This window comes from Helobdella robusta (assembly GCF_000326865.2).
Source record: "Helobdella robusta unplaced genomic scaffold HELROscaffold_11, whole genome shotgun sequence".
NCBI lineage: Eukaryota > Metazoa > Annelida > Clitellata > Rhynchobdellida > Glossiphoniidae > Helobdella > Helobdella robusta.
In genome coordinates, this window is record NW_008703617.1 from 4,466,014 (window position 1) to 4,481,495 (window position 15,482).

At 33.0% G+C, this 15,482-nt stretch overlaps 2 protein-coding genes across 2 annotated transcripts; both read left to right on the forward strand.

Annotated features, from left to right (window-relative positions):
- Positions 1-4,963: 4,963 nt before the first annotated feature.
- Positions 4,964-7,128, forward strand: HELRODRAFT_167563 (hypothetical protein; the record flags this gene model as incomplete). The annotated part of the gene is made up of 5 exons (XM_009013064.1): positions 4,964-5,169; positions 5,780-5,855; positions 6,250-6,315; positions 6,526-6,600; positions 6,985-7,128. 5 exons carry the CDS (start codon positions 4,964-4,966, stop codon positions 7,126-7,128), a joined length of 567 nt encoding a protein of 188 aa, XP_009011312.1.
- Positions 7,129-11,757: 4,629 nt separating this feature from the next.
- HELRODRAFT_97204 (hypothetical protein) lies at positions 11,758-13,653 on the forward strand. The gene is made up of 4 exons (XM_009013065.1): positions 11,758-11,948; positions 12,275-12,509; positions 12,650-12,840; positions 13,021-13,653. Exons 1-4 carry the CDS (start codon positions 11,779-11,781, stop codon positions 13,304-13,306), a joined length of 882 nt encoding a protein of 293 aa, XP_009011313.1. The 5' UTR covers positions 11,758-11,778; the 3' UTR covers positions 13,307-13,653.
- Positions 13,654-15,482: the final 1,829 nt, after the last annotated feature.

The following is a 15,482-nucleotide window of genomic DNA, read 5'->3' on the forward strand; positions in this document are numbered from 1 at the left end:
ATTCATTGAATCATAGATTGGTTAATTAATTCATTCAATCACTCAATCATTCGCTCAATCATTTATTCGTTTGTTCTTTCGTTTTAACATTCATTTACTACTAAGCCAATAAAAAAAATTTGTCTACAGAATGATCAGAAGTGGGTTGTGGTGGGAGTCAGCACGTTTCATGATGGTAATCTCATGGTAAGATAAGTTGCTTCTTACTTTTTTTCAATGGCTTGTTTTTTATTTTAAAAAATTAACTTTTTCTTTCAATTTTGTTTTTCAGTATCCGGTAAAATTCATTTCCTCGGTGCGTGTCAGATGATGGTTGGTGCAATGGAGGTTCGTCCGTAGTGGGTGAAGAAGTTTCTGGAGGGTACGCGCGCGCACATTTACTTACACGCACACACATAAATACAACACACACATACACAACATCCATTCATTCGGTGTCGTTGTTGTTATGTTTCTCTTCAACTTTCTATTTTCTTTACCGGACTTAATTTAATTCATAGGTAAGTTAGGGATTGAGATGAGTTGAACAACTGTAAGTAGGCTAGGGCTTACCATTAGTTAAAAAGTTTCAAGTAAAATATTAACATTAACATAAATTAAAAGCTTCAAGTAAAATTAAAACGTTAAAATATGTAAAATAAATGAGTTGAGTTATCATTACAGGTAAGCTAGGGCCCTGAGAGTAATTTAATTTTAGGTAGGTGACTGACTACTATTCTTGCGACTTTTTAATATTTTTTTTTGTGGTGTGTTTGTTTTCGCTTCTTAGCACCACACAACACCAACAAAACAAACTACAATTTTTTTGTCTTCGCCTTAAATTTTACCATTTTTGAACAATCTTTTTAATAATGTCTATTTATTTATTTGTAAAATGTTGACTGGTTTCTAGTTTCTTATTTTGGTTATATAATTTTTGGATATTTCCTGATTTACTTTGTATATATGCATGCATGAATAATTTCTGTTTGGTATGTTGATTTAGTCATTATGATATGCTGTGAACTGTCCTTACTAAATATTCATGTTTCGTGATAATTATTTTTTATCGATCGATATTTTGTTATATTTGTTTAAAATCTGAACTTTTTAAAAAATTGACATTTAACAAATTTTAATTTCGTCACTTTTCATCTTTTGATGATGTCAAATAAAAGCAACTGTTGTGTTTTTCTTTTCTTACTAAAATCTCGAATACAAACACGTACACATAAAGAGACACAGACACACATACATACAAACATACATACATACATACACGCATACATACTTACTGCCATCATATATACGCAGTACAATAAACATTCATATCATTTCTGTCAATGTATTTTAAGTATGTTATACTGTTAATCTTGTTAACTATGATGACGATCATCATCATCACAACCATCATCAACGAACAACAATAACAACAATATAATAATAATTACAACAACAACAACGAAATAAAAATAGTTGTTCTCATTATGCATTTCAAAAGCTTGCATTCTTCTTTTAATACAATACAATACAATTCTTTTAATACAAGCGTTATATATATGTGTATGCGTATTGTATATTTTTATCTATTTATTGAAACGTAATTTTTTACGCATACCCCTTGTCTCATTCTCTCTCTCTCTCTCTCTCTTTCTTTATATATATATATATATATATATATATATATATATATATATACATACATATATGACTGGCTGGCTGGCAGCCAGTTTCTTATGAACACCAGCAGAATGTAAAATATTCATTGAATATAATGAAGATAGTTGTTCAAATAACAATTTTGATTTATTTAGGCCGTTTATTTCAAAAGCAAACCAATTTTTAACATGATCGAATAGTGTAAAAAAAAGGGTGACTATAATTCAATCCTACTAAGCCAACTGTCGGCTTCAGTAAGCCACCGGATTTCACCGGACCAAAAGCAATTTTTATATTCAAATTAACAAAAATAATTTAATAATACATAATTCTATTAATCATTATTAAAATTAAATAGAATTACTACAATGTTTTAAGCATATTAAATCAAGTAAATATTTCATTTAGCTTGCTCGTTAAAATCCATGCAATTTCGTAAGCCAACAATCTAAGCACGACAAATAGCCCGACCGATAGATCGAATTGATCGATTAGTCCTATGTGGTTTGGAGCAAGGGGAGACATTACTGAAAATAATTAAAAGTTGAAAAAATTGAGGTTCTTTGCATATCCCTGCTTCAACCCATAAGAAGGTGTTGTATGCTGGTAAATAGGCCTCCCCTTGACCTGGACAAGAAATTTCAGTTAGAACTATGTTAGAACCTTCTATATATGCGGTGAAAACATAATGACCCATCGTCATTCAGATATCTAACTGATTAATTGACTGATTTAAAACTAAAATGTTAGAAAGGATAACAGAATTTATGTAAGGACTAGTTACTTTTGCGATGTTACTTGACATTATAACCGCGAAAGTTGTGATATCTCTGTACTTTTTACTTTGTAGATTTAAAAGAATTAATTATATAACCTTTCGACTAATCAATCAAACGTCAAATTATCTTAGTACGCGGTCAATCAGTCAATCAATCAATCAATCATTTGATCAAACCATACATCTATCAATATGGTAAATCAATCGATATATCAATCAATCATTCAATCAATCATTCAGTATAATAATAATAATAATAATAATAATAATAATCATCATCATCATCAGTAATAGCATCATTATTTTTCCGCTATCGTCAATAATATTACTTTGCTTATACTAAAATAATATAAAAATTACAACATCAATTATTATTATTATTGTTATTATTATTGCTCATTCTCACTAGGCCTCTTGAAACGATATGATAACAAGATCCAGGTATATATATATATATATATATATATATATATATATATATATATAGTCGGAGTCAATGGATGGCGGTAAGTACCTCAATTGATAACACGTGTTTGTTTGGTCCACATTCCCTTCGCATTATTTATTATTATTTATTTTTACCATTTTACACAAATATAGATCTATAATTAACCTCATAAACTCTTTCTATCTATCCATCTTTCTTTCTCTCTCTCTCACTCTCTTTCTCTCTCTCTCTCTCTCTCTCTCTATGTAAAGAAAATGATGCTTACAGTTCGTACTTAGAAAACAAAAAACTCCATAAATACACGCTGTGGTGTATGTGGACAGAAATGAAAAAAAAATATGAAATTTGTATGAAAAAAAGTTTGTAAGAAAAAAAAAATTGTTGACTTTTTTGGCTTATCATTCAATGTTTAAAAAATGTCCCCATTAAAATTAGTATTTTTGGTGACATTGCCCTTAGTTTTATTGTTGAACATCCTGAAATAGTTTTCAGTTTAAGTTTTTATAAATTTATATAAAGATTTTGCTTATTTTAGCCTGGCAAATTTTTTCATTGTGGGATCATCAAACTTTTCCTCGCAAGGCCTCTGAATACACCCCTAGGCACACGCTGGTGCACACTCGAAGACACTCGCAAAAAATACACGCACATTCCAACACACATACAAACACGCACACACAAACATACACATACTTACACAAAGGCATAAACACAAATACCTACATACACGTACATACATACACGTACATACTTACAAGTACATACATACACGTACACACACACACACACACACCAAACACACACACACCAAACACACACAGTTGAGATGTTTTCAATGGCCAGTACTTATCTGCCGATTAAACTCTCCAATTTATAACACGTGAACAACAACAACAACAACGTGGAAACTGAGATAAAAATACAACAACGCAGTACAACAAGCATACAAAAAACTCACCCACTACACATGATGAATGTTATTATATGTAAATATAGGTTATAACTGGAAATATATACATAAAATATACAGAATAAAATAATAATAAAATGTGAATGATTAATGTTATAAAAATTAATAAATTTGTAAACTGAGAAAAATAAAAAATGTTGTTATACTATTCCAATATTTGCACTGATAGGAATGTATTATGTATACCTATAGATAGGCGTGTATGCAATACACTCACACACACACGTACACACACACACACACGTACACACACACAAGCACACACACAAACACGCACACACATAGAAAAAGAGAGAGAGAAAGAGAGAGAGAAAGAAAGACAGACAGACATACTAAGACACATCATATTTCAACGTTTGTATATTTTTACAGCGTTTCATACGCGGGATATCTAGGCGTGTTTTTACTTCAAAAAAGGTTTTCATTAGATGCTAAAAATTTTCAGTTCCTTATTTTTTGTTAGTTTTCTTTGAGAATTATAAAAAATGTTTCGACCTTTTTGTTTACTAATTGTAATTTGTTAAGAAATTTTTATTAAAATTGTTATTAATCATTAACATTTTTAATTAATATAATTAATTCAAACGATATTTTAATATAGTGGCCAAATTTAACCAAAAAATACTGATCTGATGCAACATTAATTTTTCATTTTTGTTAAGTAAAATATTTTGTTAAAGTAATTTATTTGGTTTAGATTTCAATATAAAAGTGTTTGAATAAATAAGGTATTGGAATAATAGATACTCAATAACGCACCACACACACACACACACACACACACACACACACACACACACACACACACACACACACACCACACACACACATACACACACACACCACACACACACACACATACACATACATACACACACATACACACACACACACAAATTGTTTGAATAAATTAGGTATTAGAATAATAGATACTCAGTAACACACCATACACACAATCACACACACATTTTGGTGGCGAGGAACCTTATTTTTTAATAGACGACTAATAATATCAACTCCTATTAATCATAAATTTACTCATCAAACTCGGATAAAAATTATACTAAAACTTTTACGTGTGTAACAATCCTGCTAGAAAACATTATCCAAGTCGTTGTATGCCAATAAGATGGAAATAACCGTCCCAACGGTAACAATGATAACATCAACAATGATGACATTAACGGTGATGGTATACACAAACAGAGTAGGTGCAGTTAATGAGGTAAAGCTCTGCAATAACGCCCTAGGAATGGAATCCGGGTTAGTTGCAGACGATCAGTTGACGGCCAGTTCGTCCTTTGATGATTTCATCGTCGGGCCACAAAATGCGAGGTTAAATGATTTGATGATACTACGTATATGTATTCAATTTTACATACTGTGTTAATTTGTGCATTTGTTGGAATAAATCGATCATTATATTTCGATGTTTTTTTAATTTGAATGAATTAAATTTTTTATTTTGAAAATTTTTAGATCCGAAAACCTTTGGGTGATGTGGTTTATCATTCAGGCATATCAAAATATAACAAAATCATAAATATTTTCTAAAATTTTCATAAACATGAATGAAGTTTGTAAAAAATCAATCACCAATTGTAAACAAAATGATCTGATAGTGCAATGGTTAAGATGCCTGGCACTGGTGTTGCCGTGACTGTGTTTGAATGCGAAGTGACCCCAGCCAACCACAAACAGCGTGGTTGGCTGGGGATCTAACCAGCCCCAGCCAACCACGAATGCGTTGATTCGCGCGTATTCAAATGCGCCCTGGGTTTGTGGTTGACGCTTGTAAGAATTTTAAAAAATAACTTTATCTATAGAACTGTACAATTGTTTGTATATTTCATAAATAAAAACAAACTAAACTTATCAAAAAATTTAAGATGATTTAGTATTAATAAAACCAATTAACCGTAATTTATTTGAATGAATAATTCAGAATAAGAAGCGAGAGGCAGGGTGGGGCATGGTGCCCCAAGGAACCAATCAGCCAACATTCCTATGAATGGCTGCAGGTCAGTTTGATGAACCTCGAGTTATTTTTGATGGACAACTAAATGGTCATGTTATAGATAACGATTTATTTTTTCTTGATTATGCAAGCCTGGCATACACAAAATTGCTTAAACAATTTCATACGTGCAATAAAATAAATGACTGTACAGCAAGATCCAGCGGTGGATCTAGGTAACTTTGACAGGAGGTCCAAAAGTTTGAAAATGTTTAAATTTTAATGAGGCGGCAAGATTTAAACATTACAAATAATATTCTGTAAATACAACTGAGAATCACTTTACATTATTTTTTGACATGCGGTTCTGACAGACGCAGAACTGCTTCATTCCTATACACTGAAATTAAATTAAATATTACGAATCTGGTGAAATAAATCAAAAAATAAAACACCAGGTGGACCTCAGGTTGGTGCACGTGATCACATCCATCGAACTTCAAGGAAGATTCGCTGCTGGCCAGGTTAGGGAAAAGAATCATTTTTTTTCACAATATTACCAACTATTTGCTTTGCCACTCGAAAGTTTAAAAATTTTTTTTATTAAACAACACTTAATAAACTACAGTTAAAAACAGTCAAACGACACAAACACACACATACACACAAACAAACACACAAACATACACACACACACACACACACACACACACACAAACACACTCACCTGACAGGGCAAAGAATACGCAGAATGGATAAACATACAATTCAGACGACACAACAATTCAAACTGGATTGCTTACCCTCACGTACGTTAAAATACTTTTTGACTGAAGCTCTGCAACAAAAAATAAACTCAAATCTAATCAATCAACCCAATCAACCTTAATCGACTAATCACAACCGACTAATCACATTCGACTAACCACGGCTGACCAATTACAATCAACCAATCACAATCGACAAACCACAACTGACTAATCACATTCGACCAATCACAATCTACTAACCACAACTGACCAATCACAATCGACTAACCACAACTGACCAATCACAATCGACTAACCACAACTGACCAATCACAATCGGTCAACCCCAGCTGACAAATTACAAACGACCAACAACAATCGACAAATCACAATCTAACCAATCAGACAATAGCCGGAAACGACAACACGTACATTCCTATAAAGAGGAAGTTCTTACGTCACATGATTGCCTCTCAGATCAGAATCGTGCCAGTCAGCAAACTCTCCAGAACTGTCTGTCTGCGTTTCGAAGTCTATGGATGTATATGGCGCAATGGTAGTAGCGATTGTGTTGAACAATTTTTTTGAAATAGCAATATCACTACTACTATTAAATAAATACTACAGAGGCTGTTGCTAGTGCTGCTACTATTATTACTACTACTACCCCTACTACAACAACAACAACAACAACAACAACTACTACTACTACTACCACTACTACTACTATTACTACCACTACTACTACCACTACCACTACTACTACTACTACTACCACCACTACTACTACCACTACTACTACTACCACTACTACTACTACTACCACTACCACTACTACTACTACTACCACTACTACCACCACTACTACTACCACTACTACTACTACCACTACTACCACCACTACTACTACCACTACTACTACTACTACCACTACTACTACTACTACTACTACTACTACTACTACTACTACTACTACTACTACTACTACTACTACTACTACTACTACTAAGTAATTATGAACGTTGATGACGTTGATGAGGACGAAGATGATGAGGACGAAGAAGATAAATTTGATAATCAAATTCTGTAGATATGTAAAAAAAAACCCACATCCAGATAACAAACTGCTACATTACAACATGCCTAGAGGAAATACTTACTCTGTATCATCATCATCCTCATCTTCATCTTCAGCATCAGCATCTTCATCATCTTCACCATCAGCCCACGATTTAAACGACATAACGTACGATGGGACGATATCCAAGGAGATAATGTTAAGTGGTCTTGGGCTGCTAGTGGATGGAGATTATGGGGACTATTATAATGACGAGGGTAAAATTTTAGAAGGATACGTGGGCTGGAGTAGGAATGAGAATGGGATGAAGAATGTCTGGATCGAATTTGCGTTTGAAGAGATTAGAAGTTTTCAGGAAGTTGCTATAACTGCATTTCATGACTCGCGGAAAAATGTTGGTGGTTTTTTGTACTTTTTGTTGTTTTTGTGTTTTTTTGACAAAGAAATAATTCACTTTAGACAAAGAATAACATTGTAGAGACACATTAAAAACACATTATATATATATATATATATATAATATATATATATATGTATATATATTATATACATGAGCATTTGGTCACATACACAACGTATCAATTCGAACACCGAAGATGGTTTAGAAATACCGAAAGAAGCTTTTCTGTTTTATCATGCTTAATATAATTAAAAATTTTGATTTTGAACTCAAGAAACTGACAACGATTTACGATTTACCGTTAGAAAAATGGAAAAATTAAATAGGAAGCTAACTCCCGCAGAACATGCTGTGATTTTCATCAACAATCGCATTTATGACAGTCTTAATCCAATATATATGTGAAATGTTATCAATTTTACAAAATTTTTTTGAACCGGCACTGGACCGCGGACCACCACTTTGAGATGCACTGACCTAAACAACGCTGTTAATCAATCTACGTACCAAATAGTAAAGTAAATGAATACATTATAAATACAAACGCCCATGACATACGTCAGTCAAACATTACAAAAACCAAACATGTAAAATTTTATTTTGTTTCGGACAAAAAAACAAACAATTTCCGAGAAATGTATATGAAACAACTTAGGCCGGTACACTACACAAGTCATTCAAACGAACATAAACAACGTACCACACATGCACGCACACATACACACACACTCACACACACACAAACAAACACACACTCAACATTCTTTCCAGCGATGTTTATGTCGATGAGATGATGGCAATAAAAAAAGTGATCGCTGCAAGTTCTGCAGGCAATTAAGCCATCTTTCAGTACGATGTCTGCATGGAAGTTGTGGTTTACTGGACTCTTCATTCATCGTAAATGTCTGAAGCTGATAAAAAAGATATCATTAAAAAGTTAAAGTGCGCTGTTTCTTCAGCACAATTGGACCAAAAAGTTTTTTAATTTCATTCTGTGAATTGAGATGCAACACTTTTTAAATCACTGAAAAATGAAAATTTTCATAAAGTACATCTGCCGCAAAATACTTCTATCTGCTATTTTCTGTCTTATAAACACAGTTATAAAAAAAATAAAAAGTCCTTCAGACGATAAATTTGAACAATCTGATTTGTGTGATGTAACAATTGAATTATTTAAACAATGATTTTAATTTTTAAAAATTTTCCAAGTTAAATAAACAAAATTATTTTCCGTCAGCAGATAAAACAACCAGGAAAGATCGAGATATATTTTGCATTTTCAGATAATAACTTCTCAAGCAACACCATAAGCCATGATGTTCAAGACGACCTTCCCGACGACCACAAAAGCACAAATAAAATAATTGTTATTCAGCTAAATGACAGAATTGCCAAATATTTGAAATTGATTTTATATTTCAATTCCGATTGGATTGCTTTGAGTGAAGTGGAGTTTAAAACAAGTATGAGATTCGATATTTACATGTCTTGTTTTATTTTAACTTGCTCCGCCTGCCTTGGATCGGTTTGATAGGGGAGGGGGAAAAACTTTTGAAAGATTTATAAATGAAAAACTGAATGTAAAATTTTTGTAATTAACAAGTCTGAAATGCTAATTTGCGTTTAGATACAAATAAAACGTTAACTATTTCGTGTTTTTTATCCAGTTTAATGAAACTGCATTTTGAACAAATTTCTAAGGCACTATGTAGTAGGCCTAAGCCAGGTCAACTCAACTAGTAAAATAAATAAATAAGTGAATACTTGAAATTTTTTTATGCTGATTTCCAGACGCTACAAATCAGACAGCTGATCCAGAGTTCGACATTCAGACACCATCGTCTCAACAATCCAGCCTACCAACGACCAAACTCTTGCAACTCATCTCATCCAACCTACCACTCTTCGTCCTCATATTCTCAACTTCACTCTTCTCGTTATTCTGCATTCTCCTCATAACTACCATCATTTTATGCCGGTCGAGAAGAAAAATTAGAAAAATATCGGCCACCACACAGAATGGCAGCACACTGACATCTAAAGTGGACCGTGAAATTGAATCCATAAACGGGAGGTGCCCAAAGGAGTGGGACAACATGTCGCCCAAGTCCATTGGCTCCTGGTTCACCAGAAGTGAGGTGGGAGATAGAAGTGTCAAATGTTCGCAGGATTATAGCGACATTTTGAAGTCGCCCAGAAGTCAAATGAGGAATCAGTTAGTTTGGAGTTTATTTTTAAAGTTTATTTTTGTCTTCATGTATCACGATAGACTATTTTGGTTATTAGTATACAATTTTTTTGGTCAAGAAGAATCAGATTAATAAAAAATGAAAATTTATACAAAAATTAACAAAAATAATCTGGAGCCACAAAAACCCTCTACAACCTACAACTACAACCTCATTACTTTTTTTTATTTTAAAATTTACTTTCAAACTAACACAAAGGCTTAAAATAATTGTCTTGATAGATGTTTTTTAAACGCTTTACTTGAGAAAAAAAACTCGTTAATAAGCAAATCTTGTTGAAGTACATTTCATTTGACGCTGATGATATTGAACGCACCTGACTTAAAGGAGTATCTACGAGGAAACTGCACACAGCATCCAGGCCAGGAAGCTGCCCATGCCTCCGTCTGTTATGGAGTGGTCAGGTGATCCCTACCCTGCTTATTTCCATCATGTGTTTGAGTGGCTGTTTAATTATTTACTCTCATTATCATTTCGATGTATAAGTATTTAAGTATTTTATTACTTTGTTATACTTAATTGGTTTATATTCGTTTGCGAATAATTTGGCATTCTTATTAGATTTATCATTGACTTTTAGTTGAAACTTGGAATTATCCTTCGCAGGATTCTACAACGGCAGCCACAAGTACATCAAACCTCGCAAGAGTTCGAACCACACACCCTCCGAAACTCCATCCACGACCAGCTGCACCATGATCTCCAACCATTCCCCAAGTCCATACCCCCTCAAGAAGTTCTACCCAACCATCCTCTACCACGACAGGCTGCACAAAGTTGATTATTTTGATCCCGTCATATACAGGGATTACTTGTTAAAACGCAATTCTTTCAAGACCCTCAGTAACGACCAGAATTATTCAGCCAACATATGCTGCGAAAATGTACCTCAAAATCATTTCAATCATGTATCGAAACCGCAGTGTCACTGCAGCTTTGAACTGCACAATAATGCTAATAACCTCGCTACAAATTCGCCCAAAGAAAGAACATGGAGACATCTGCCAAGGGAGAAACTAGTTTATTTGAGGGAGATTGGCGAAGGCCCGTTTGGAAAAGTAGGTTGAATTATTTTTTTAATCTGAAAATGATTTTTTATTTGCTATTTTCATTTTTTGAAATGTTAAATAAAGCCATGTCGTTTCACCCATTACAAAGATATGCCTGTGCGAGTTGATGCCCGTGACGAAGCACGCATTCACGAGCAAACGTGAGAAAGTAATTGTCAAGTTGTTGAAAGAAGAGAACTATCCTGAAATAAAGTGACCAATGATAAATTATTTTCAAATGTTTATGAATTATATAACTCGTTCCTCACTTTTTTTTGTTTTTTAAGAATTTAAATAAAATTCATAACCGTTTACAAATGAAAAATACTTATCAAATACTCATCAATTAAAAATTTGACTGAAATAAAAATGTCTATAATAAAAAACAATTCGTTCACTAATCAAAATTTTAACGACAATCATTTTTTCAGATCATATTTCTTTGAAGAAATCAAACTGATGAACCGGCTGAAGCACAAAAACATCGCCTCTCTCGTTGGAATATGTGTCGATGAGTTCCCCTACTGCATTGCTACTGAGTATCTAACAAATGGCGATTTGAAAAGGTTCCTGCAACATTACGAAGTCATTCACCCGGATACTTGTGACCCGGAACGAAATACTATAAGGTTTGGTTCTTTATTTGATTTGGTTTATTTGATTTGGTTTATTTGATTTATTTAGTTAGCTCTATTACTACTGTATGTAAACACTTAGTAATAAATGAAATGATTCAGGTTTTTGGACATAATCTCAAAAAATTCGATTTAAAAATTAAGTGATATAAATGCCGTACAACTATCCTGTAATTATGATGCAAAAAATTTGTAAATTTAATTTAGAATTTGTAAATTTAATTTAGAATTTGTGATTTAATATTTAAAAGTGAGATTAGAGATTGAAAAATTGAAATAAATTAATGTCCTTAAACAAACCATTCACGCACACGCTACAGCTCCAACGTCCTATCCTTCTTCTCCTACCAAATAAGCTGCGGGATGGAATATCTGGAGTCCTTGAACCTGGTTCACAGGGATCTGGCCACACGAAACTGCCTGGTCGGCGAGAGAGGTCACGTCAAAATTTCCGACTTCGGAATGAGCAAGTGCCTCCATAGTTCGGATTATTACCAGATCCAAGGAATCGCCGTACTGCCGATTAGATGGATGGCCTGGGAATCTCTGTTCTTAGTGCGTTACTTTATGTGCGCCTGTTTGGAAAGTGGCTGCAAATTATATAATAATTAAAATTTTGACGTGACAATATAAAATTATTGTGTATTGTAAAATTGCTGAGAAATATTTAAAAAACGCCTTTTTATGAACTACAGGGCAAGTTCTCAACAGCAAGCGATGTTTGGTCGTTTGGAGTGACTCTGTGGGAAGTCATGACTCTGGCCAAACATCAACCATTCGACGAGTTAACAGATGAACAAGTTATTGAGAATAGCCAAAGATGTTTTTATGAGAATTTGAAACTTTCAAACAGGCAAAGCCAGGAAGCACATCTTGCCTACAATTCGTGCGGTTGCACGTGTGCCAGAGATAGGGAAGAGAATATCACCGATGAAATTCAAAAAGATTGCAATAAAAATCAGAGTGATCCCAACAAATGTACAACTGTTCTAGATTCACAAAGTTTATTTGTTTCCAAAATTCACGACGAAAATTCAGATACATCATCGCCACTTGACGCTCATAGTATGGACGATTTTCAACCATTTTTACTCGCTCAACCGCTCAATTGTCCTTCAAAATTTTACAACCTGATGCTGTCCTGCTGGTCAACTGACCCAGCATCCAGGCCTCGTTTCCTACAGCTGAAGAACACGATGAGGAGCACTTTTGATGTTGACCTCGTGACTCGTGACGTCACGTTGTTGGACGAGTTTACGTCAAGCAAGATGAGGAATGAATGTTTTTCGTTGGACAACAGGAAGAGAACGATCATTTCAAACAGTACACTGTCTAGTCCAGTTTTTGACTGAATTCAAACGAATAATTGTCCTTAAAATTTTTTTTGTCGAATATGTACGATCTGTAACGGTTATGATTCAATTTAAACTATGCAAATTACGTGAATAAACTTGTAATAAATGGAGAGATCAATCATTTTTGTGCCGGCATACTTCACAAAGGATTGAAAACTTTATTTTATTTTATCAATTTCATTAATTTTTGTACGCTGTAATAAATATCCCATCAAGCAAGTTAGAAACACCGGGTAAACTATCGACTCTACGTACTGATTTTTTGAAAGAAAATTCAAATATTAGGATGTGAAAATTTTATTTAATTCATTTTCCCTTTCAGAAATATATGTTAATAAAATAAACTACAATAGGGATAATTATTATTACAATTAAGGGTTCGAAGTTTTCAACGTGTACTTATTTTTAGCGTATTAAATTTTATTGCAAAAATTAAATAAACTAAACAGATTATTAAGCGACAAAAAAAATATCATCAAAATTTATTCGCTCATTTTGCCAGAAGTTTGGTGAATTTATAAAACCGTCGGTGAATGTTTGAAATTATAAAAGGAAGATTTTAACTCTTTTTGAGAAATTTATTAAACGTATTATATCAATTGGAACAAATCGTTTGCAAGGTTGAACATTTTTTTACCAAATCATTTGTAAGGTTGTTGATTTAAAGAAGTTTAATTTTTAAACGACAAAAAATCGAAATTTTAAATTTGTTTGCTGGTAAAATCATATTCATGTATATAAAACATACAAATGCAAGTCATTTTATAACAAGAAAATCACCGACAGACACAGACGAACACATTTTAAAATCGTAAATTAAATAAAAATGCCGATTTTTTAAATATTTCAAATCAGATGAACTACTACTGATACAGTCAGTCAATCTCCATAGGAATTTCTTCCGATCTGACATCATCTACCTCCATCAACTCGTGCTTCTCAGCCAGACAGTCATCGTTATAATCAACATCCATCATTTCATGCTGCACTCTCAAAACTTCTAAATCAAAATTATATACCCCAGATTGCGTTGACTCGCCATGCAGTTGAACACCAGACGGAGGGACGATTGGATAGTTGGGAAAATTATTAAAAAGACATTTGGAAGGATAATAATTAAAGGCGTAATACAAAGGAAAACTCTGATGTTTCATATCTGTGAGCCCAAAATAATTCATTCCAAACAATGTGAGGCTTCTATTTATAATTTTTTATCTAAAAATGCTGTTTGAGACGTCATTATGCGTGAAGTTTATATTTCAATTCCTTTTTTTTTCTGTTTTTGGCGTGAAGTTTATATTTCAATTCCTTTTTTTTTCTGTTTTTGACGATGTTGTCTTCCGCGAGTTACTGGTTGCTGTTATATAAAAATGATAGTGAACTGTTAACATGAATATCATGAATATGAGTAGTGTGGTCCTCAACTTTTTAAGGGAACCCGGAGAATAAGGAGTTGAGCATTTCCTTAAATACTACTTACAATACAGTGCAGTACATTTCATTTGACCTCATAACAAAATAGAAGGTACAAGATGGCTGCAAGTAGTCTTCATTTGACTCATCCTTCACAATAAATTACATAATATTCATGATATTAGTATGTTAACAAAAGTAGATGATCGTCCTAATATTTGTTAGTGTGTTCAGTAAAATGTCAACCAATAGATCAAATAGCGTTTGTCGGTTGCTTAATAATAATGAATCGTTCTTCGGTCACTTCATATAAATATTCTCTAGGCGAAAAGTACATAGGTCAAATTGTATAAAAAGCTGGTGCCGCTAAGAATTTACAATGGTAACATTCAGAAAAAACGTTGATGGTTAAAATTTTTGAAACAGTGTAGTAGACCAGTAAATACCCAAAATAGGTAAAATATAGAAACACATTTTGAATAAAAAAAAATGCAAAAGTTATAAATCTCACGAAATTTTCACGAAGTAATCAATAATGAACGCAGTTTATTGTGGAATTGAAAGATTTGTGGTAACCAAAAATCTATTTACAAATGTTTTTCGTCAGGTTATGCGGGCTATTTAAATGAAAAAAAATTGATTCAACTAAATTTGATTAGATTTGACTCTGGCAGCATGTCATTTCAGTTGACTACACCACCCATATCATGTTCGTTAGCAGAGCCTACTTTTTTACTATGGTTTTTTTTTTATTAAAATA

Bases quoted from the DNA above. Each gene is read 5' to 3' on its own strand.
- HELRODRAFT_97204 (XM_009013065.1), top strand. From the start codon at position 11,779: ATGAACCGGCTGAAGCACAAAAACATCGCCTCTCTCGTTGGAATATGT. The intron at 12,510-12,649 runs GTGCGTTACTTT...TATGAACTACAG, and splicing joins CCTGGGAATCTCTGTTCTTA to GGCAAGTTCTCAACAGCAAG. The intron at 12,841-13,020 runs GTGCGGTTGCAC...TGACGCTCATAG, and splicing joins GCACATCTTGCCTACAATTC to TATGGACGATTTTCAACCAT.